Source organism: Thermothelomyces heterothallicus, assembly GCF_042370625.1.
Source record: "Thermothelomyces heterothallicus CBS 202.75 unplaced genomic scaffold P884_scaffold_4, whole genome shotgun sequence".
In the NCBI taxonomy this organism is placed as follows: domain Eukaryota; kingdom Fungi; phylum Ascomycota; class Sordariomycetes; order Sordariales; family Chaetomiaceae; genus Thermothelomyces; species Thermothelomyces heterothallicus.
Window position 1 is genome coordinate 443,743 of NW_027192565.1, and position 22,089 is coordinate 465,831.

At 59.2% G+C, this 22,089-nt stretch overlaps 10 protein-coding genes across 10 annotated transcripts; 4 read left to right on the forward strand and 6 right to left on the reverse strand.

Annotated features, from left to right (window-relative positions):
• Positions 1 to 202: 202 nt before the first annotated feature.
• On the forward strand, positions 203 to 1,472 carry P884DRAFT_237768 (t-SNARE). The gene is made up of 2 exons (XM_069440055.1): positions 203 to 670; positions 779 to 1,472. Exons 1-2 carry the CDS (start codon positions 386 to 388, stop codon positions 1,331 to 1,333), a joined length of 840 nt encoding a protein of 279 aa, XP_069299989.1. The 5' UTR covers positions 203 to 385; the 3' UTR covers positions 1,334 to 1,472.
• Positions 1,473 to 2,300, reverse strand: P884DRAFT_256041 (uncharacterized protein; the record flags this gene model as incomplete). Its single annotated transcript, XM_069441037.1, has 1 exon — positions 1,473 to 2,300. The coding sequence occupies one exon, from the start codon at positions 2,295 to 2,297 to the stop codon at positions 1,551 to 1,553; it is 747 nt and encodes a 248-aa protein (XP_069299990.1). The 3' UTR covers positions 1,473 to 1,550.
• Positions 2,301 to 3,224: 924 nt separating this feature from the next.
• P884DRAFT_283013 (glycosyltransferase family 4 protein) lies at positions 3,225 to 5,546 on the forward strand. The gene is made up of 4 exons (XM_069443630.1): positions 3,225 to 3,807; positions 3,865 to 4,000; positions 4,103 to 5,099; positions 5,162 to 5,546. The coding sequence occupies exons 1-4, from the start codon at positions 3,395 to 3,397 to the stop codon at positions 5,350 to 5,352; spliced, it is 1,737 nt and encodes a 578-aa protein (XP_069299991.1). The 5' UTR covers positions 3,225 to 3,394; the 3' UTR covers positions 5,353 to 5,546.
• On the reverse strand, positions 5,547 to 7,644 carry P884DRAFT_256045 (S-adenosyl-L-methionine-dependent methyltransferase). The gene has a single exon (XM_069441038.1). It carries the CDS (start codon positions 7,496 to 7,498, stop codon positions 5,594 to 5,596), a length of 1,905 nt encoding a protein of 634 aa, XP_069299992.1. The 5' UTR covers positions 7,499 to 7,644; the 3' UTR covers positions 5,547 to 5,593.
• A 525-nt stretch (positions 7,645 to 8,169) lies between these two features.
• P884DRAFT_194179 (CENP-Q, a CENPA-CAD centromere complex subunit-domain-containing protein) lies at positions 8,170 to 9,380 on the reverse strand (the record flags this gene model as incomplete). Its single annotated transcript, XM_069437810.1, has 2 exons — positions 8,170 to 8,355; positions 8,457 to 9,380. The coding sequence occupies 2 exons, from the start codon at positions 9,378 to 9,380 to the stop codon at positions 8,170 to 8,172; spliced, it is 1,110 nt and encodes a 369-aa protein (XP_069299993.1).
• A 1,434-nt stretch (positions 9,381 to 10,814) lies between these two features.
• Positions 10,815 to 11,938, forward strand: P884DRAFT_256048 (uncharacterized protein). Its single transcript, XM_069441039.1, has 2 exons — positions 10,815 to 11,278; positions 11,436 to 11,938. Exons 1-2 carry the CDS (start codon positions 10,939 to 10,941, stop codon positions 11,873 to 11,875), a joined length of 780 nt encoding a protein of 259 aa, XP_069299994.1. The 5' UTR covers positions 10,815 to 10,938; the 3' UTR covers positions 11,876 to 11,938.
• Positions 11,939 to 12,293: 355 nt separating this feature from the next.
• On the reverse strand, positions 12,294 to 12,920 carry P884DRAFT_267486 (Cnl2/NKP2 family protein-domain-containing protein; the record flags this gene model as incomplete). The annotated part of the gene is made up of 2 exons (XM_069442115.1): positions 12,294 to 12,551; positions 12,624 to 12,920. The coding sequence occupies 2 exons, from the start codon at positions 12,918 to 12,920 to the stop codon at positions 12,294 to 12,296; spliced, it is 555 nt and encodes a 184-aa protein (XP_069299995.1).
• Positions 12,921 to 13,515: 595 nt separating this feature from the next.
• Positions 13,516 to 16,841, forward strand: P884DRAFT_93914 (MRG-domain-containing protein). Its single transcript, XM_069446188.1, has 4 exons — positions 13,516 to 14,073; positions 15,790 to 16,061; positions 16,141 to 16,250; positions 16,321 to 16,841. Exons 1-4 carry the CDS (start codon positions 13,618 to 13,620, stop codon positions 16,491 to 16,493), a joined length of 1,011 nt encoding a protein of 336 aa, XP_069299996.1. The 5' UTR covers positions 13,516 to 13,617; the 3' UTR covers positions 16,494 to 16,841.
• A 326-nt stretch (positions 16,842 to 17,167) lies between these two features.
• Positions 17,168 to 18,289, reverse strand: P884DRAFT_218207 (mitochondrial 54S ribosomal protein uL30m). The gene is made up of 2 exons (XM_069439372.1): positions 18,184 to 18,289; positions 17,168 to 18,118 (listed from the first exon to the last, which is right to left on the reverse strand). The coding sequence occupies exon 2, from the start codon at positions 17,867 to 17,869 to the stop codon at positions 17,552 to 17,554; it is 318 nt and encodes a 105-aa protein (XP_069299997.1). The 5' UTR covers positions 17,870 to 18,118; positions 18,184 to 18,289; the 3' UTR covers positions 17,168 to 17,551.
• An 847-nt stretch (positions 18,290 to 19,136) lies between these two features.
• Positions 19,137 to 21,183, reverse strand: P884DRAFT_194145 (citrate synthase-like protein; the record flags this gene model as incomplete). Its single annotated transcript, XM_069437805.1, has 2 exons — positions 19,137 to 20,672; positions 20,734 to 21,183. The coding sequence occupies 2 exons, from the start codon at positions 21,181 to 21,183 to the stop codon at positions 19,137 to 19,139; spliced, it is 1,986 nt and encodes a 661-aa protein (XP_069299998.1).
• Positions 21,184 to 22,089: the final 906 nt, after the last annotated feature.

Below are 22,089 nucleotides of genomic sequence, written 5' to 3' on the forward strand. Positions count from 1 at the left end.
CAACGGGTTGATGGCCAGAGACGCGAAGAACCCGGGGCCCGTAGCAGGGCTTCTTGATTGGCTGCAGCCCCCATTACGTATGTGTGGGCCTTACGCCGCGGCCGGGGATGCTTGGAGCCTGTCACAGGACCCTCTCGGAGACCATTACAACGCTCCACTAATCTGTACTGTGTACGGAGTAGCGTACGAGTAGTGTAGGCGACCAACCTCTCCGACACACCGACAGACGACGATAAGACCCTCTTCCCCAACTCCCAACTTCTCACACGACAAAACACACACGGCGATCGGGCCGCACCGCTCATTACTAACTGCATTTCCGACTCACAGTCAATCACTTTTGCAAGGCGATCAATCGGACAACGATATATTCCCCGCTAGAGCCATGTCGTTCGATCAGCTCTCGTCGCTCGAGGCGGGGCGCCGCCGGGGCGCTCCTGGATACAGCGACGACCCCGAGTTCCAGCGGCTGTCGCAGGACCTGATGAACAAGCTGTTCAAGCTCAACGGCAACAACCAGCGACTGAGCGCAGAGGTCGGCTATCTGGGGACACGGCGCGATACGCCACGGGTGCGAGAGCGGGTGCATGAGCTGATCGAGGAATCGCGCGACACCTTCAAGGAGGTGGGCGAGGGCGTCAAGAAGATCCAGACATGGGAGGATGTCACAGTACGTCGCCACCTTTGTTGTTTCATTTTCCCTCAATTTCGTTACCCTTCTCTCTTCGGGGATATTCGCCCAGCACCAGCAGCCCTCTTGCTAACGTGGGATATACAGCCAACGCAAAAGTACATGCAACAAAAGCTCTCGCGCGAGTTCCAGTCCTCCCTTTCCGAGTTCCAATCCCTCCAACGGCAGGCTCTCGAGAAGCAAAAGGCTTCCGTCTCGGCCGCCCGCGCGGCAGTCGAACAAGAGGCCGCAGCGGGCGGTGGCGCCGGCGGTCCGGGGAGCCCGCAGCTCCTCCAGGAACAGCAGCGGCAACAGCAGCAACAGCAGCAGCAGGAGCTCGCGCGGCTGGCGCCGCAGGACGAGGTCGACTTCCAGGAGGCGCTCATCATCGAGCGCGAGGAGGAGATCCGCAACATCGAACAGGGCGTGGGCGACCTCAACGTGCTGTTCCAGCAGGTCGCCCAGATCGTGACCGAGCAGGGCGAGGTGCTCGACACCATCGCCAACAACGTCGAGAACGTGCGGGACAACACGCGCGGCGCCGACCGCGAGCTCCGGAGCGCCGCCAGGTACCAGAAGAACGCCCGGAGCAGGGCGTGCTGCCTGCTAATCATCTTGACCGTCATCCTGACCATCATCCTGTTGGCGGTGTTTTTGGGCTGAGAACGAGACGGACGGGTCATTCCCTTGTTGTTATTATCAGGGAGGGAGGGAAATTTGGCATTTTTACGGGGCGGCGGTGTAATGGTCTCTTTTTTGTTTTTTTATGGTAAACAGGGAGGCGTTCGGAGTTGGCCTCACGGGTCATGTATGTTACGTGAGGATTTTCAGGTTCGAATCGATTCTTCTTCTTTTTTTTCTTTCCTTTCTTATTCCCGCACTATCTCGTGTTCCCCCGTGTTGGCAACATCAGGAACGTATCCTGCCCTTTGGCCGGGGGTACTTGTCGGGGCAACGGTATTGCCCTGGAGATGATGGCGGTCTGAGCCAAAGTCATTGTTGCCGAAGAAACCCAGTAGAGATGGAGGGCAGCCGGCAGGTTCATGGTTAGGGGACCGGCGGCCAGAGCCACTATGAGCAACCCCCTCTGGAGCCGCAGGCGCCACTTGATCTCTTGGTAGGCAGCAATGGCTTCGGGCGTCTTGTCCAAACCAAACAGAGCCCTTAGCCCCGCTTGCGACTTGGGCAGCGTGTTTATCACGAGGATGGCAGACAGGGCAAAAGGCAGGATGTGGTACGGGTCCGCCACGGTCAGGTCGGGGAACCACAGACACCCTCCCGTAATCATGGAAGAATCTGCCGCATACCACGTCGCCGTGTCCTGCGCCGTCGCCAGTGCCGTCGGATCCACGACACCCGAACCGTACCCTAACCCCTGAACGCCTTCAACCGCTGCGGCCTCACTTCCCGGATCAGCAGCAGCAGCAACAGGAGGTTCCGCACCACCGCCAGCAACGCCACCGCTCCCCTCCCGGACTCCCTTCCACCCAAAGACCAGCGACCCCAGCAGGCCCCTGGGCCCGCCGCACATCCTCCTCAACCCCTCGATGCCCGCGAGCCAGACGGGGAAGACGGCGAGGGCGGGGGCCCAGTTCTTCCACGCCTGGACGCCCCAGCGGCGCTCCATGTCGCGCCTGGCCCGCGCGGCGGCGCGCACCGCCTCGGCCACCCACGCGTCCCTGTCGCGCGGGGCCTCGCCGCGGGCGACGCGGGCGTCCAGGTCGGCGCGCGAGCGGGCGGCCCAGGCGGCCGACAGCGGCGCCAGGCGCTCCCGGCGCACGGCGAGGCGCCGCGTGTAGACGGTCGTGGGCAGCCGGGCGACCAGGCCGATCGCCGCGGCGAAGAGCGGGATGGTCAGGCACCACGGCGTGCCGGTCGCCGTGTGCAGGGTGGTGAGGAGGGTTTGCGAGGCGGCGACGGAGGACTCGATGACGGGGAGGATGGAGAAGGAGCGGTGGTGCGAGAGGGCCGTCCTCGTTCTTGAAGGGGGAGCCGGTGTCGGTCGGCGATTGTTGTTGTTGTGGTGGTGGTGGTGGTGGTGGTGGTGGTGATGGCGGTGGTGAGCGAGAGGGAAAGGGACCGTGCGGGCTAGACGTGACGAGGTCTGGCCGGTGGTGCGAGGCCGAGGTCGAGGCCGAGGCAAAGGCAGAGGCAGTGTTCGCATGACGGAAACAGCCATTTTTTGAACCCAATTGAGTCGGTATCAGCTCATCATTTGCGGTCGATTCTGATCAGTTCCAACCGGCCGGCTGCCGATGTGTCCCTTTGGGGTTCTTTTGGGTGCTGCAGCGGATCGACACCGAGAGCTTCGATGTATTGGGCGGGCCCTTTGGCAATTGAAAATGGACCACTGCGCGCTCACTAGTTGTGGCAGCAGCAGTTCGTTCCCACGTGGGAGTGGGTCGTGCTGACCCCAGTGACGTGTGTGGGGCCGTTCCCGTGGTCTGACCAGCTGTCCAAGAGGTTGCAACAAGGGAAGCTGCGAGCTTGCATGCTGCCGCCGTCCGATTCCTTCCCGAGACTCCGGAAATTTAGCATACTCTGTTCTTTTTTCTTTTTTTTTTTTTTTTTTTTTTTTTTTGTTCCCGAGTGAATCAGGCAGACACTCGTCCATTCGCTCTCATGATCATTCTCTAGTAACCAACTCCCTTACCTCTCAAAACGCCTTCCTTCCTCGCCAGCTTCCCGCCTCTCACTCGAGCATCCTTCCGAAACCGCCCGCCTATGGCCGACACCTGCGCCGGGAACGGCGCTGCCACTTGCTCGAACCAGCAGAGCCTCCCTATCCTAAACAGCCGATTTCTCTCGCACACCGCCCTTCCGGTCCTGTGTTTCACACCAATAGCGGCCCTTATCCTTTTCCCCTTGTTCTGGCGGGCCCTAGGCTCCTTGCTCGGCTGGTACCTGCGTAAGAAGACGGACGGGCGCCGATGTCATATTCTAGAGCTCGTGGAGGCCGACGAGAAAAAGTACAATGAGTGCAGGCGCACCAGCACCAGCAGCAGCACCAGCGGCGGAGAGAGTGCCGAGGACGGCGGCTGGGAGAAAGTGGATGCTTACACGACGGGAGCGGCGAGGAACGGCGACGTGTCCGACGACAACTGGAATGGCATTGTGGGATTCTTTCACCCGTTCTGGTGTGTGGCCTGAGATTCTTCCCATGCTCCACGACGACCGAATCTAACAAGCGGCAGCAATGCCGGTGGAGGCGGAGAGAGAGTCCTCTGGGCCGCAGTCCGCGCTACACAGCAGCGCTGGCCCAAGGCCAAGTGCGTCATCTACACGGGCGACCATGGCGTAAGCAAAGACGCCATGCTCGCTCGAGTAAAGGCAAGTTCACCGACTCTCTCCTGCTTTCTTCCTCTCTCTCTCTCTCTCACTTCCTTCGACCCGTGGTATGGAGGAGACTAACCGCCCCCTCCCCCGGCCTAGAACCGCTTCAACATCCACCTGCATCCCCCAACCATCAACTTCCTATACCTCTCCACCCGCCACTGGGTCCTAGCATCCACCTGGCCGCGCTTTACCCTCGCCGGCCAATCCCTCGGCTCGCTCATACTCGCCTGGGACGCCTTCTCGCTCCTCGTCCCCGACATATTCATCGACACGATGGGCTACGCCTTCGCCCTCGGCCTGTCCAAGTTCTTGTTCGGCGCCAGCGTGCCCACGGGCGCGTACGTGCACTATCCGACCATCTCGACCGACATGCTAGACTCGCTCGAGCCGGGCGCTCCCGAGGCGCCGGCACGCGGGGTCAACGCCGGCCAGGGCGCCGGCGCCCGTGGCAAGGTGAAGAAGGCCTACTGGCGCCTCTTTGCGGCCGCGTACTCGCGCGTCGGTGCGTCCGTGGACGTGGTCATGACCAACTCGACCTGGACCCAGGGTCACATCCGGCGGCTGTGGGGCCCGCTGAGGAAGGCGAAGAAGCCGGCCGCCCACCCCATCGCCGTCGTGTACCCGCCCGTCGCGGTGCGGGAGCTGGAGCACGAGGTCGAGGTCACCCCGGCGAGCGAGGCGAGGAGGGAGAAGGTGCTGCTATACATTGCGCAGTTCCGGCCCGAGAAGGATCACGAGCTGATCCTGCAAGCCTTTGCCGAGTTCCTCAAGTCCGGGAGCGACGCGGCGAAAGACGCCAGACTGGTGCTGGTGGGCAGCGTGCGAGACGATCAAGACTCCAAGCGGGTGTATCAGCTCCGCTTGCTGGTCAACGAGCTGCAGATCAGGGACAAGGTCGAGTTCCACCTGGACGCCTCGTGGCCCGAGATCCTCGATTGGCTGCGCCGGGCGTCGGTCGGGGTCAATGGTATGTGGAACGAGCACTTTGGGATCGGCGTAGTTGAGTACCAGGCCGCCGGCCTGGTGGCCGTGGTGCATGATAGTGGCGGGCCGAAGATGGACATCGTGGTTGATATTGACGGGGAGCCGACTGGTGAGTCTGCAGTCCTGAAAGAGAAACCGGAGAAGCAATAAGTGCTGACATCAATATGATAGGATTCCACGCGAGCACTGCGAGTGAGTTTGCCGAAGGCTTCGGGAAGGCTTTGAGCTTGCCCGATCCGTACGCCGTTCGCCAACGGGCAAGACAGTCGGCCAAGAGGTTCACCGAGGAGGAGTTTGCGAGGAGGTGGACGGAGCAGATGGAGAAGCTGGTGGCTGCGAAGAGGGGAACTACAAGGGCATGATCTCTGCCTCCTTCCCCCCGGCTCTCTTCTTTCCTCTTGTGCGTTCTTCCGGATATAGAGTATGGATACCCCCTCCTTCCTCAAGTCAGTATGGATAGCAGGCGTTACAACGGCATATTTTTTTTGGGGATATTTCTTTTGGCGGGAACGACCCGCTACCAGTCGCGTTCTCAATACGCGGTGGTGCCCTTGGGAAGTATAGTTTCTCGTAGATATACAAATAGTCGAACAACTTCCAAGCCTAGCTGTCAACAGCATCAACCCGATTCAGTATAGCCACGCTTTCGACGTGCCCGGTCTGCGGGAAGAAATCGAAACCCCTGATGCTCTCAATCTCATACCTCGCTCGCGCCTTCTTTTCCTGGCCGCCTCCCTCGGCGGCAGCAGCAGCAGCAACAGCAGCATCACCACCTCCTCCGGGCACATTGCCGCCGGCCTCCTCGACCGCCCCCCTGACAAGCATGCCGACGTCCCTGGCCTGGGTGTGCACGTTGCAGCTGACGTAGACGACGCGCCGGGGCGCGAAGCGGAGCAGCTGGCGGAGGAAGCTGGCGTCGCAGCCCTTGCGGGGCGGGTCGAGCACGACGACGGTCTCGTCCGGGTCGTAGGCACCGACGCTCTTGAAGAGCTCGGGCGCGTCGGCGGCGATGAAGCGGCACTGGTCCTCGCGCAGGCCGTTGAGCGCCGCGTTGCGCCGCGCGTACGCGATCGACTTGTCGGCGATGTCGATGCCCACGCTCCCGCCGGGGAAGAGGGCCGACTGCGTGATGGTGAAGAGGCCCGAGCCCGAGTAGGCGTCGATCAGGTAGCGGATCGGTTTTTTCTTGCTCGTGGTGGTGGTGGTGGTGGCGGCGGCGGGAGGAGGAGGAGGAGGAGGAGGAGGAGGGAGGATGTGCTCGCGGATGTAGGAGGTGAAGGGGGACAGGATGGAGTTGTTGTTCTGGAAGAAGGCGCCGGCTGGGTTGGTGAAGACGAACGAGTCGATGTACTCGGTCGAGGTGGCGTTCTGGTCGGTGATGCACGTCTTGAAGTCGACGTGCGCGTCCGTCTCGACGCGGACCGCGGTGGGCGGGATGCCTTCCGGCACCGCCGGGGTGTCGGAGGGGCTGGCCTTGGGAACGCGCTTGGTGTTCTCGCGAAGGAGGACGGTCGCGCCCTTGGTGTAGTTGCCGTACTCCTTTGCCAGGCGGGCGCGCTCCTCGGTCAGGCCCTTGCGCACCGCCTCGGTGGCGATCGGGCAGTCCTCGACGTCCAGGACCTTCCGCGTGTTCTTGGGCGTGAAGCCGAACGGCGGCATCGACTGATGGGCCCTCTTGGGCCCCCTTCGGGAGTTGCCGGGGGGCCCGTCAAAGTGAGGCGTGAGCTTGGTGCGGTACCCGTACTGCAGCGGGCTGCCGATGGTGTCGAGGACCTCGGGCACCAGCTCGGGCGGCAGCTGCGAGAAGTTGCGGTACGCCTTGACGACGATGTTCTTCTTGATCTTGAGCTGCTCGTCGTAGTCGAGCATCTGAAACTGGCACCCGGAGCACTTTGCAAAGTACGGGCACCGGATCCGGCTGTCGTCGCGCAGAGGGGAGGGCTTGACGACCGAGATGAAGTCGGCGGCGGTGTACCCCTCGTCACGGTTGTGGCGGTACACCTTGACCTTGACCGTGTCTCCGGGGACGGCGAAGGGGACCACGTATACGTGATCGGACCCCTTCTGCTTCGCCAGCCCGTCGCCCGTGGATGATAGCTCGACCACCTCAACCTCGATCTCGCTGCCCGGCTCCGGCAGCGGTGCCGATGCTCCTTCGGCAGCATCGCCCTCGACGTCGCCCGCAAGCTTCTGCGAGGCCAACAGTGCCTGCACGTCGGCCAGCAGCACCTCCTCGTGCGACCCCTCCTGAACCGTCTTCTGCTTCCTCCTGTGCTTTGCCCCCTTGCGCTGGGGTCCTTGGAACGGCCGTTTGCCATGTTGCTTTTGGCCACTGGCCTGAGGGGTCATGGGCGTGGCGCCGACATCTGTTGTTGTTTGGCCGGTAGCCATGGTTGAATGGGCCCGCAACAACCAGAGCCTGGCCGAAAGTGGTTGGCGAGTGAGAGGTGTAGTAAAAGTCGAGGAAAGACGTGAAGGTGAAAAATTTCTGATGGCACCGAGCCGCATCTGCTTGTCGATGTAAAACTCGACACCAGTCGCGTTTTAAGACTTTTTTTTACCAATTCGAAGATCAAAGTGCTCTTCCATGCGCAAAGCAGTTGGGGCCAGACCAGGCCAGGCTAAGGTTTTAGAATTGTTCGCTCAAGGCTTTTTCGCCTTGGTGCCTTCCTTGATGGAATTACTCAATTCTCAAAAAGGATAACTAGGGGCAGCAATCAATGAGTGCAAGTACCGGTATCGTGCACGGTCCAACTATGGTCTCGATGTTGGCCCCCCCCCTCCCCCCCTTTTTTTTTTTTTTTTAAAAAAAAAATTTTCAGAAGAGCAGAAGAAAGATGGAGGAGAGGAAGAGAAAAGAATGAGGAGATGAGGCAGGTTAGGTACTAGTTGACCGCTGTTTCGGAGTGTTCGAGCTTGATCGCTGGCCGGTCTCCCCACCTACACCTGCTGGCGCCGCTACGAGTGCAGCGCTCGGGCGGACACAATCCACACATTCAATGCCATGCTCCCGGACAATGCTACGTACAACTCAAGTCTCCCATCCCAACTACCATGATCAAACCAAGGGTATCATATCCATACAGAAACCAGCCAAGTCGAGCCAGCCAAGCCAAGCCAACCTTTGTGAATGCCCGCCACAGTCCACAACCAAGCCCTGTGTATTCTTTTATCGACACTTACCCAAGCAGCACCTGTTCATACTGTTCCGGATCCAGATGCTCACACAGCACTCCCTGTAGCGCAGCTCTGCTTCTCGCAATAGCAGGCAGCACCCCCTCGATCTGACTCAAGTTGTTCTTCATGCTCTCCATGTGGTTCCCAATCTGCTGCGACAGGGCGAGCAGTTCTTCCTCCTGCAGATCCTGCAGCACCGCATCATCAGCACGGGCCAACCGGCAGAAGACGAAAGGAGAGCAAAGAGAGAAGGGCCAAAAAAAAAAAAAAAAACTAGAGGAGAACTCACCTTGAAAACCCCACCGGCACCACCCGCTCCATGCTTGGCCGAAGGCGGAACGAGCTCTAACGAACCCCTTTCCCCATTCCTATTCCCCGCCTCCGCCTCCGCCTCCGCCTCCGCCCCGACGAGCCCCCCGACCAGGACGTGCTCCCTGCCCCTCCCGCGGCCCTCCTTCCAGCCCCTGGCCTGCGCCCTCGCGTTCGCCTCCAGCCGCCGCAGGGCCTCGTAGTCCCTCTCGAGCGCCCTCTCCTCCCGCTCCTTCTCCCGCCTCAGGAGGACCAAGCTGTGCAGCAGCGGATCCAGCGCGCGCTCCAGGCCCGCGATGGCGTCGACCGTCTTCTCAAAGTCCAGCTCGACCTCGTGCCCTCCCCCGCCGCCGCCGCCGCCGCCGCCACTGTTTCCTCCCGTCGCTCCTTCTCCTCCTCCTCCAGAACCCCCCTTCGTCGGCCTCCTCCCCCTCGGCGCCGGGACGGTCGGCGGCGGGAAGGGCATGCCCTTGACCAGCTTGGAGTGCAGGCGGGCGGTGAAGGTGCGCAGGATGAGGGCGGCCTGCGCGTGGCGCTGTTCGCGGTCGCGGAGGCGGTGGAGCACGGGGCGGGCGCTGTCGGCCAGGAGGGAGGAGACGGCCGCGATGGAGGGGGCCGAGAGGGTCGTCCACTTGGACGCGATGGTCGCGCGCGGGATGTGTCGGGTGAGGGCCGTCAGGCGGCGGTGTTTGGCGAGCATGTCGAGGGGATCTTCTTGTTGTCGTGATGGCTCGCCGGCCGGCCCGGCGGCTTCGGCGGAGGTGCGCCGATTGGGGAGGTTGTTGGCTGCCGGTCTCGCTGGCCTGTCCGAGGACGATGGTTCCGCGACCTGGTGCGACGACTCGGCCGCGTCGGGATTGGAAGCCCGAGGAGGGCGCTCCCGCCCCCTCTTCTTTGCTTGCATCTTCTCCGGTTGAGGAGAAGAAGCCTGGTTTTGAACCCTCGAGACGGACACTTCTGCTAGCGAGGGGCGGCCGCGCCTTCGTTTTGCTGGGGCCTGTGTTTGTGTGTTTGGGCCTGAAGCTCCTAGGGATGGCTCTTTGCCAGCCCCCTCTTGCTTATCCTCGACAGACAGGCGCTTCCTTCGACTTCTGCGCTGAGAGGTCTCGTCCGTTTCCCGGTCTTCGCCCGGGTCTTCACGATTTGCCGGCTTCCGCCCCGGTCTGCCTGTCGCTCTCTCTGCCTGTCTGCTCTCGGCCTGAGATGCTCGCTGGGGCGGTCGTACAGGGCTCCCGTCAGCCCGGCGACCTCTTCCTTCCCGTCGTGTCGCTTCCTCTACTCCTTGATCGTCGGGATGTTCCTGAGGTGCATTGTTCGATACCTTGTCCGACCTACGGGACTTGCCTCTCTCGCCGTCCCTTTGTTCTCCTTCTACCTCCTCTTCCTCTAGCTCCCTCCTTCGCTTGCGTGGCCGCTCCTCGGGAGAAACTTCCTCCGCCGGTTCAGGGCCACGAGTCTTTGGCGGACGCCCCCTCCTTTTTGGGGCCATGGCCGACAGCGCCGTCTGTTCGGTTGCGGGTTGAGCTTCATCTCGAGCCCCTAGATCGATCCTTTTGCGCGGACGTCCTCGTTTCTTGGGGGGGTGTTCCGCCTCCGCGACAGCGTCAGGACTCATTTGATTCTGTGAATGGACATTCTTGGGCCCATGCCTCGACGCGGCGGAGGATCGGGGAGGCCGGCCGCGTTTCCGTTCCTGGTTCGGTTCGCCTGGCGCCTGTGCAATCATCGGTTAGTGTGATTCTCTACCAAAAAAATTGAATGAAGAATGATATTAACACGCACCATGGTAACGGAATGTGGGCATGGACGGCCAGAGAATGGCCCGTTTGTGGTCCTCGAGTTGCGTTGGGAATGTTGATGTTAAAACCACATCCAATGATCACCCAGTCCCGCTGTGGCTTGCTGGGACTCGGCACGTTGCGGCGCCCCGTCCGACAGCAGGTCGCGACGCGTTATCCCCGGAGGGCCCACTGAAGTCCCGCCTAACGTTTGACTAACCCCGAACGGTCGCAAAGCCCCCCGGTCGACCTCGAACTCAAAAGGGGGAGAGGAACGCGGGCCCGGACACGCTAAGGGAAAAAGAGCAGGGTTACAATCAGGAGGAATATTCCATACACATTTTCCCAAAGGAGGACCTCGGTGATCTCTTGTCTTTTTGTGCCCTGTCCGCTGATCTCCTAGCAACAAAAGCTTCCGCGCTGTTACCGAGTAGTTTCGCATCTCCCGTCGAGTCCGGTAAATAACGTGCATCTTCTGGCATCCACGCGCTGGCCCCTCTTTACATCATCCTGATAGGCCAGCGCCTCACCTCGCTCGCTTCCCCCTCTGCGGCGCACTCCCCCCCCCCCCCTTCCGGGTTCCCGACGGTTACGGTGCCTGCGTTTCAACACCAACGCCAGCAGCCCACCCATCTCGTCGCATCAAACGCTCTCGGTTAATTTTTTTTTTTTTTTTTTTTCGAGATGCGCTTCTCCACAACCGCCCTGCTGGCGCTGCCAGTCCTGGCGTCGGCGGCCGCTGAGAGCCCGTTCGAGCAGTACAAGGCCAAGTTCCAGAACTTCCTCAGCAGCTTCGGCGCGGCGATACCCAACGCGGGCCAGGTCGCCGACCAGGCCGCTGGTGCGGCTTCCAGCGCCGCGGCGGGCAAGGCGGGCAAGGCTAAGAAGGTGGTGGAGCCCAAGAAGATCGAGACGCTCACGCTCGAGAACTGGAAGGACACGCTGTACGGGCCCGTGCAGACCGACGCGACCAAGCCTGAGGAGTGGTTGGTTCTGTTGACCGGGCGGAACAAGACGTGCTACGGTGCGTTGTGAATCCCTGGAATCTCCCCCCCCCCCTAAAAAAAAAAAAAAAACCGCCCACCCAAAATTCCTCTTCTTTTTTGTTTCCCCTTCACCAACACACCAATAACCGAGTGGAAATCTGGGGGCTGACCGATAGAACCAAAAAACAACAACAGGCCAGTGCGGCAAGATCGAGGCGGCCTTCAACGAGTCAGCGCTCCCCTTCGCGGCGCTCCCGGCGTCGCAGCCGTCGCCGCACCTGGCATCGGTCAACTGCGACGACCAGCCGGTGCTCTGCAACAGCTGGTCGGCCAGCACGGGCGGGCTGTGGCTCTTCCAGGTGGCGCCGGCGCCGGCGCCCGTCGAGATCCTGACCAAGCGCGTGAACCTGACGACGGTCACGGCCCAGGACGTCGTCGACGCGTACACGGCCGCCAACCGCACCGAGGCCGGCTGGCGCACCATCCCGCCCGACGGCTACTTCCACCCGACCGAGGGCAAGCTCGCCAAGCTCGGGCTCGCCGTGCCCCTGGGCTACGTCTTCTGGGCCCTCAACGCCATCCCGTCGTGGGGCATGATGTTGCTGGTGTCGTTCCTCAGCAGGACCATGATGTAGGTTCCCCCTTCCCTCATTTCCTAGTACACCGACTTTCTTTTACGAGATCGCTCTGTATTGTGTGTGTGTTTGTGTAGTAGCGGAGTGTGTTGACTGAAGGGCGTTAGGAACCGCCGCATGGAGGGCCTTGGCAACCGGCCCGCTGCCCCCGCCGCGCCGCGCGCCGCTCCTCCTGGAGATGCCCGTTCGTAAACGTGATGAAGGGGCTTGAACGAATGAAAATTGGGATCTGTTTGTCTTATATGTTGGATAGGGTCATTCAAATGTTAGTACTTAATTACTCAGTAGGCCGCCTCTGTTCTGTTGGCTCTCTCGGTTTGACGGCGGGCTGAGAGGGACGGGTTTCCTGTATCATCATTGGGTTTGTAATGGAGGGCAAGTCACGGAACAGGCACACACAACGAATCGAACAGAATCCTCAATTCTTTGACCTGCAAATCTCTTCTAGATTGCCCAGGCCGTCTAGTACCTGTTCCGGGAGCTGGCTATTAGCCAGGCGGCCGTAGCGCAGGTCGCTCATCGCGCCGACGGTCTGCCGCACAGAGGCGAGCAGGGATGCTTCCTCTTCCTCCAGGAGTTGGAGCTCAGCTTCCAGCGCGCCGATGGCGCCCTCCATGTCGGGGAGGATGGAGGCCAGACTGTGCTTTGCGTTCTGCGGCTCTGACCAGTTTCCCAGCTGCGGGGGGTAGCAGTCAGCAACCCGATGCAAATCCAGTTCGAGCTTGCTCGGAACGAGATCCGAACTTACCATCCTCTCAATCTCGATTTCATCGTCCTGCTCTTGTGCCTCTGCCTCCCGCTTTGACCTGATCACGGCGCGCCGCATTGCCTTTCCATGCTTCGCCTCCTGCTCAATCCGGGCGGCCACATCGTCCACGACAGCATTTCTCTGGCTCTGCAAGTCGCGGTAGAGGCTGCGGATCCTGGGAGACGACTGCAGTTTCCGAGGAAATAGAGCAGTGAATTCCTGCAGCGAGATGATGGCAGGCAGCTGCGCTGGGGCGAGCAGGTAATTGCTGAGGATGGTTTGCTCTGTCGGCGCCATTTCCTGGGTCTGCCTTGGAGCGTTGCGGACGAAAAGACAACAAGGCCCGTGGTTGATATGATGGGCTGGCTCGGTTATTGAAGGTAGGGGTAGCTCCTGTCTCACGGCAATCCCCCCGACGCCTCATCCCCTTTGTTTGGAGGGCAGCGGGAAGGGGAGGGGACCGGCGTAGTAGGTACCAAGGCAGGCGGCAGGCGCGTAAATGGGGCGTCGCGTGTTCATGTGATCCGTGCACTGCACTCCCCTTGATGCATGCACAGAGAGAGACGGTCTCCTCTCTGCTCACCACTAACGACGCCTTCTCTCACCGGATCCGCCTGTATTTTATCGCCAAACGCCGTGGCTCACATTGAATACTGCTTGACTGACCGTGACGGTTGCTATTGCGTGAGAGACTGGAAGAATCCGACTCCCGGCAGTGCTCTGGCCCGTGAGTTGTCAGTCTCTTTCGGTTCTCAAATCGTGACTGAGGAAGGACTCGACACTCCTTGATTTGGCCATCACAACCAGTCCAAAGGGGCTGCGGAAATTTTTTACTTGCCTCCTCGGTTCTCAAACACCCTTCATCAGACGACTTTTGGCGTCAGTTCCCGCCCCTCCCCTTTTTTTCACCACTTCAAGATCCAAGACCTCTCTTCCTTTCGCACCCTCCCAGGCTGCTTATCTCTCTTTGTCCAACTCTCATCAACAAATCACCATGCCTCCCCAGAAGCACCACCATCACCACCACCACCACCAGCAACAGCAGCAGCAGCCGCCCTTCCAGAAGGACGAGCGCGTACTTTGCTTCCACATGGATATGCTGTACGAGGCCAAGATCCTCGACATCATGCCCGCCGAGAACGGCGAGGGCTGGCAGTACAAGATCCATTACAAGGGCTGGAAGAGCAGCTGGGACGACTGGGTGCCGCAGGACCGCGTCCGCAAGTTCACCGAGGAGAACAAGGACCTGGCCGCCCAGCTCCTGGCCCAGTATAAGTCGCTGCAGTCCGGCAAGTCGACCAAGCAGTCGGCCAAGAAGGGCGGGGCCGCCGCTCGCGCAGCAAACGGTTCCGACATGGGCTCAGCCCGCGGTAGCGAGGAGCGCACCGCAGGCGCCGCCACCACCAGCGGCCGCGGTCCACGGAGAGCCCGGGACTATGATCTGGAGCAGGTGAGTCGCTGTGTTCTGTGTTTTTAACTCTTGTTTCTGTGGTTCTTAAGAGCGTTTCCATTTACCTTGCATTCTCGATTGATTTGCCGTGTTTCTCGCATTGTTTTTGCCTTGTTGCGTTTCCGAAGTTGCTATTGTGGGAGCTTCGAGATGCGAGTGCATCTATTGTGGCTCCCACTGAATGGGGTTGCTCTAGCAGAAAAGGGATGCTCCTCGAGGATATCCTCCGGCCTCCCCTCCCCCAACCCCTTCTTGTCGACAACCCGAAGGGAGCTCTGTTCTTCGAAGCAACTTAACTCGAAGGCTGCTCCGCACACAACACCGTCACCGGGCTCCAAAGAAAATATTCGAACAATTCAAGGACGGCAGCAGCACTCCCTTACCCCTGGGAACATCCGGGACACCTACCCAGATTCCGGCCCCAATTTCGAACGAGGAGTGTCACAACTGTCTGCCGGTCAGACACGGCGCAATTGCACCTCTGTTCTCAGCTTTCCCCCGAGAACTCACCACTCGGAAGTCACCCGCACCCGGAGGGCGAGGTTGTCACTCCCCGGACCGGAACCGAGCGCCTCTCTCCTTGGGCCCCGTCGCAACGGAATCAACACCAGCGACCAACTTTACTCGCTTCCCGGGAGCGCAGCCGCGTCGCTCCCGTCATTTGAAGGTCGAACTCCCTTCAATACCCTCCCACAACAACGCATCAAACACCAAACCACTCCTCAGTCAACAAGAAGTTTGCCATCAAGAGCTCGTCTTCTTGCTGTAACCTTGTTCTGTCCTTCAATCTTTTGCTTGGTTTGAGTACTTCTTTGGAAATTCAACAGCCGTCATTTCTGCGATTTCGTCAGAATGAAGACTCAAACCACTACCACAACTGCGGCTCCCCTTCGGCGCAGCGCTCGACTCGCGCGCAGCAACAATGGGATCGTCAAGAACAAGGAGCCAGCCAACCTCCTAAAGAGAGCGACAGTCAATGCTTCGAGGCAGAGTGGGAAAGGGGCTCGGGGACAGGGCTTGGAATCTTTGACGCCTACGCAAGACTCCCAGGACTCGGAGCCCAAGAAGGCGGACGAGGAATGGGACGAGAAGCGCTGGAGAGCACAGGAGGCTGCCTACTTCGATTTCGAGAATGGCCAGGACAACCTTCTCAAGCTGCCAGCGGCGGGGACGTCGACCTACATGGACAGCCGGGGGAAAACCAAGTTCGACGACTCCTATGCGATGGTGATACAAAGAGGACCGGGCATTGGCCATAACCATCCCAAGATCCGGCAAGCCAGGTCTAGAAAGACCTGGACCAAGAGGCTCCAGGAGTATTTTGAGTACATGGATCCAGAAGTCAACATCCCGCTTGCTGGAAGGCCGTCAGAGCCGCCCTATTCCGATCCTCAAGCATGCCCAAAGCGGTCCAATGGGACACTCAACCACAGTATTGCTGACCATGTATGTTTATGACGGAGCGTCCGCGACAGCGAAGCGGAATCCTGCCGCTGGGGAGGCAGTCATCGAAAGGTCCATGTGGGCAGTCGATGATGTATGGCCGGGACGGAGCTGTTTTTTTTTTTTTTTTTCGTCTTTTTTTTTCCTTGTTTTCTCATGTTCTCGTGTAAATGCTAGTTGCACTCTGATCCGAGTGGACCGAGCCGGTTGTGCTTGTTTTGATTATTTCCATCTTGACGAACCGCCCGACAGGACAATGCTAATCAGTCACAGGAGGACAATTTCCACAACCGTCCGTCAATCAAGATCCCGGTGCCTGACCATCTCAAGGCAATGCTTGTCGACGATTGGGAGAACGTCACAAAGAACCAGCAGCTCGTCCCGCTTCCCCATCTCCACCCTGTCGACGAGATTCTGGACGACTACCTGGCTCACGAGAAACCAAATCGTGAGCAGGGCAGCGCGTCACTCGACATTTTGGAAGAGACAGTTGCCGGTCTGCGTGAGTATTTCGACAAGGCCCTTGGTCGCATTCTGCTGTACCGGTAAAGTCCCCTTGTTTAGTTTTTTTTTTTTTTTTTTTTTTTTTTCCCCGTCTCTTCACGCTGACACCGCCTATTACAGCTTCGAGCGCGCACAGTACCACGAGATGCACAAGCTCTGGTCCCAGCCCGACGGCAAGCACAAGAGCGCCGTCGACACGTACGGTGCCGAGCACCTCTCCCGTCTTCTCGGTACGGCTATTCTCTCCCTCCCACCCCCTCAAACGAAACGAGCAATGACTGACCGGCTCTTGTGCCGTAGTTTCCCTCCCCGAGCTCATTGCTCAGACGAACATGGACCAGCAGTCCGTCAACCGTCTTCGCGAGGAGCTCATCAAATTCACCAACTGGTTCTCGCGCCATGTTACAAAGTACTTTGTAAGCCAGTACGAGACGCCCGGCGCCGAGTACATAGAGCAGGCCCGCAGTGTCTAGACGACACATCAATTTTGAGCGGGTAACGGACGGAGGAATGCATCGTCCGTCCATCAATCTGTTCTGTCTCTCCTCCCTCTTTGGCAGGACGGCGCGGGAGTGATGCTTCGATCCTGGCATCGCCACTGGCTCTGGATCGTTCTTTCAATTGGGCATACATCCCTACGTGCCTTTGATTGCTCGATCTGGCAGGGAACACAATCCCAATCGGTCAATTCTTATGCCATCGTGAGGGAGCCGCACAGGGGAAGAGTCTCTCTGGGGATCCGGGAGTCCCACGTTGGTCGACGATCGGAGATGTATTCGTTCCCCGAGCTTCGCACACACAGAGTCTGCGACTCCATGGCGGAGGAGTCTTCCATTGGGCTTTTTGTGTGGTGCGTGGGCACAGCTAGACTGCGCTTCTGTCTCTGTCGCCGGGAAACGGCAGAATCTGCTGGAGTTGGTGTCAGCCCCTCATTAGGCTGTCGACTTGGCTGTGTCTATCTGATTTGGGGCACAGAGCGAAAGTGCTGGCGGGACAGACGTGCGATGTGGGTTGGTCACGATGAAGGGCTTGTATTCAGTATACGTATGTTCTCTTTTTCTCTATCCAGGTCGGTAATGTGGGAGCGGAATCGGGAATCATCTCTGGACAACTCAATGAGTGATATATAAAACACCTGGTAACGTGGGTGTGCCGTGACTGTTTGCACGATGACTCTCGCAACACGCGCATTGGTTTGCCATCAGCTTGAACGCTGCTTGCATCATCATACAATATTCTACAGAAGTACAAGGCCAAAATATCTGGCACGCAAGTCTAGTAACTGCGACACCTGCTCCCCCTCCATCAATCACCATCCCGCGCTCAATCCCCCTTTTTCCTTTCCTGGGGAGCAAGGATCCATCCCTCTCGCTGGTGCCGCGGACTTTCTCTCTCTCTCTCTCTCTCTCTCCTCCTTCCCTCTCCTTGTAGGCCGGCCATCACCCCAGCCCCATCCGGCACTCAAAACAAAAAAGCGACAAGATCAGTAGTCATCACGCTCCCCCTACCTAATCCTAACTCCTCCTCCTCCTCATAACCTGACCTCGCCCTCCTCGGCCCTGCCGCCCTCGAGCAGCTGGCGCTGGCGCTGGAAGGCGCCGACGCTCTCGACCCAGAAGCCGGGGTCCGGCCGCCGCAGCTCGTGCACCTCGCGCTTGCTCAGTGCCCGGTCGACCTCCTCGACCTTGACCAGCTCCTTGACCTTCATGATCATGCCCGCGAACTGGGCGCTGACCGGGTGGAACACGATCTGGCCCCGGCGGTGCAGGCCCAGGGCGGCGAGCACGCCGCGCGTGCGCTTGGGCAGGCCGATGGCGGAGCGGTGGAGGGTTATGCGGAAGTAGGACATTGTTCCCCTAGCTTTTTCTTGTTCCTCCGTTTTTTTTTCCTTCTTCCTTCTCGATGTTGTTACCCTGGTGCCTTGTGGGGAGGGTGCCTGGCTCGGTGGTGATCGTATCAGTCGGGCCTGAATTGTCCCCGAGAGACTCAGGGAGTTGGGCTTCGGAGGCGGGTAGGTTGGCACGCGCGTGTGCAAATCGAGCAAGATGGGACTATCGCCGGGGGGTGCACACAGAGGGACAAGAGTCCTTTCCGAAGTCTGAGCAGAGAATTAGCGTCCCGTCACCCTCCGACCTCGCAAGCTCACAACAGCCGAAAACTCACCTTTGCGCAGAGATCCGATCTCGACCGAGGGTCTGACAATCAGGCCACAGGGATGACCGCTAGGTTAGTAAGGGAGCTCCTCCTCCAACTAGCTAGAGACGACGTCGACGCGAGAAACTCATTCGGCCCGGCAACAGGTGGTGCACGTTCCACGCGATGCGAGGTGCGCTCAAATTCTGCCAGCCAAGACCGCTCCGGGGAACTAAATGTGGGGCGGGCGTTTATCAGCCTCGTCAGCTTAGTTATTACTCTGGAGTTATCGTCCTCGTTACCGAGTAAATCCCCCGAATTCCTTCGTCAGCCCCGCGCCACGGGCATTAAAAACATCTCTCACCCCGAAGGTAAGTACAGTACATAGAGGCCCGTAGGTCGGAAAAGTGGGGAAATAATCGGTGAGATCTTGCCTGTGCAGAGGTCACGCAGTCTACGAGTCGAAACCCCCTCAGACGGCATGTTATCCTTTGATCGTAGAGCAAAAGACGGACCTTATCCACACGGCATCATCTCGTCTCGCAGCACCAGCCAGGCCTTGGCTAGCGAATCGGTCCCTCCCGCCTACGGACTTGCCTTATTAAGGCACCTCAGATACACACGCCCGGACGAAGTACGGAGTACATCCCGAGTATCTCACCTTCCCCTCTCCGAGCTGATTTGGAATAACTCGTGCTTCCGCGCGAATTTGGAATGACTTGCGCTCCGCAGAGGAAAAAAAAAAAAATTGAGATTGCACCTACCGCCCAGCGCATTACGTCGGACACCGAATTTCGGTCATTTTGTTTATTAAAAATTCCTAAACTAATCCGGGCTTGTCCGACCCTCCACAAGCCGAGCCATCAAGAGCCACTCCTCAGTAACTCCGCCAGAGGAAAACATGACAAATCCCATGTTGCGGGGCCTGTCCCAAATATGTCGTGGGAAAACGTACGTCTAACTTCGTCTAAGAAAGAACTAGCCTACTTTTGCATCTGGACCTCCACACGTCCCTCGCTACCCGGCTTGCCCGATTGCAAGCTCGGCAGGATGTACGTAATATCATCCCACGGGTGGCGATACAGGCCGGTGCGCAGCCGCTTCTGGTCGAGGTAATGAGCAATCAGACCAATGCTGCGGCCCAGCACGAAGAGTCCGTTGAGCACGCCCATGCTCAGGTAGTCTTCGGCTTCTTCCGTGCTGAAGGCACCGCAGTTGCGCAGGAGGTCGACGAAGCAGACGGCAACGCAACCGTCCACGTTCAGGATAAGGTTGTCCTTCTTCGATGTCGTCACCGTCTCGACGGCCAGCGCGTAGTCGAGCATCTTATGGCTCGGGAACTTGGCTTTGACGTACTCCTTGACTAGCTCCACGCGGAGATCTGGGTTGTTCCGCGACTTGACGCGGTGCCCAATACCCGGAATGAGCTTGTTCTGCTTGCGCATTGTGTCAACGAACTCACGAGGGCTAAGGCCCCTATCAAAAGCCTTGGTGAACTCCTCAGCAGCGCCGTCCAGCGCGCCACCGAACCGCGAACCAATGGTAAGCAGACCGCTCACCAACGCCGAGATAAGATCCTTGCCAGCACGAGTCGTGATGATCGTGTTCATGGCACCAGACACGGCCGGGCCGTGGTCGGCAGTAAGCATAAGCACCATCTCGAGGAACTTGGTGGCATAGTCGGGCAAGCGGCGGCGGAACCACAGCAGAGACATGACACCACCGATGCCGATGTCCTCCTTGAACACGTCCGAGATGGGCATGCCGGCATAGAGAAGCTCCTGGCCACGGTCGTCTGAAATCGTGGAGATGAAAGCGGCCGGCTTGCGGATGAGGCCGAGCTCTTGGGCCCACGAATAGTCGATGGGAATCTTGGGCACCACTGGCTCCGGTCGGGGCTTGATGGTGCCCTCCTTGACGAGCTTCTCGTAGAGAGACTTGAGGAGAGCCGGCAGGTCCTCAAATGTGTCGGGAACATGGAAGCCCGCTTCCCGCATCTTTTGGTTCTTCATGGCAGCCGTCTCGAGCTGCGAGTTGGCGAAGGAGCCGGCATGGCCGAACTGAACCTCGGTCTTGAACATGCTCGCGCAAGTACCAATGGCCCACGCCACGATCGGCTTGGTAATAAGGCCTTGCTTCACGGCATCGATGACCTTGTATTCCTCAACACCGCCGACCTCTCCGAGAAGGAGGAGGATCTTACACTCAGGGTCCGCCTGGTATCGGAGCAGATGGTCGATGAAGGTCGTGCCGGGGTACCGGTCACCACCGATCGCCACACCCTCGTAGACGCCGTCCGTCGTCTGCGAGATGATGTTGTTCAGCTCGTTGGACATGCCGCCAGACTTGGAGACGTAGCCAACAGAGCCCTTGCGGTAGAGCTTGGAAGCAACAATGTTGTCCATCATGCCACCAGTGTTGCCAATCTTGAAGCTGCCGGGCTTGATACCACCGACCGTGGCGGGGCCGATGATTGTGACTCCCTTCTTCTGCGCAACGTATGCGATCTCACGAGCACGCTGTGACGGTGTGATTAGCGGGTTGCATGCTTCCCTAATGCCATCTTCGTCAAAGACTTACGCGCTCGGGAACACCCTCCGCAATGATGGCAATCGTCTTGATTTGCGGGTACTCCATGAGCTCCATGGTGGAGCTGTACACACTGCGGGACGAGGCAAAGTTGACGACGACATCAACGTCCGGGTGCTTGGCCATGGCCTTGTCAACCTGCTGGTACACGGGGAGCAGCGTCTCGCTGGTGCCCCAGTACATCTTGCTGACGAACTGACCGCCAAACGTGTAGATGATGCCGGCAACCGACGGCGTGGACCGCTTGCAGATGAAATCGAAGTCGAGCATGCCCTGCACAGCACGGGGCTGCAGACCGTAGACAAAGCATCTTGTCTTCTCGTTGAAAAGTGCGTGGGCGGGAAGAGGGCTCAGCGGCCTGCTGGGAGCTGCAAATCGGCGGATGTTGTCATTAGCAGACAGGGTGCCGGTCGGCTGGGAGCCATCTGTGGGAGTGGCCATGTTGTGTTGTTTGTTGTCGACTCAAGTTTTCGCCGGGAATTGTCTGATCAAGGGAAAAGGCAAAAAAAGGACGGCGAGGTTTGCGACGGGAAGAGCCTGAGCCGGAGAGTGAGAATGATGGGTTCGCAGAAATGCGAAGACTGCGAGGACAGACGGGGGGGAATTTTTGGGCAGAGGTTTTTGTCGGTCCCTGTCGTTTCGTCAGGAAGGCACCACACTCGGGGTAGGCGCAAGAGCTCCGCAACCGTAGAATTTAGTGAAGACGCCCTGGCGAAGAGCCGGAACTCGAGCTTTCCTGCGCTGGAATCCCCAAGGGGTTGTTGCTCGCCGTTAATTGGATGATAGCGAGGTCAACGGTCCAACAAACATCGGCTGTTCCCCAACTCTTTTGCGCGCTGGCGAGATGTGCTGCGGGGCCAGCGCCGAATTAGGCTTGGCTTCAGCTATTCTGCCACCTCGCTGACAGAAGGTGGGGTCCCGAATGCACTTGGCACTCGATGTACCGGTACATCGGTGACCATGTCGTCCGATTCACCTCCGACATCCAAAATTTGCGACGGCTCCGAGATGCCGTCCCCTGGACAACGGCAACGCTGGGGAAGTGCATGTCTTTGCGCGAGTTCTCTGTCAAAGAAAAAAACGCGAAGAAAAGGTTGGCAAGGACAAGCCAAAACATAGAAGATATAGTAACATTTAGCGTACAATACACTAGAGACGCGCGTACACTACCGGCGATCTAGGTGCGGGGCACCATCGTCTCCCACCCGGGAGATACACGAAATACCCCGAAAGTCTCGGGCGCCGCGGAGCCCCGGTCGAGATCGAGAACAGCCTCCACTTGACAAAGAGATATTCCCACAAGTCGGGCACACGACAGCAAGGAGCCTGACGCGCAGGATGGTTCCA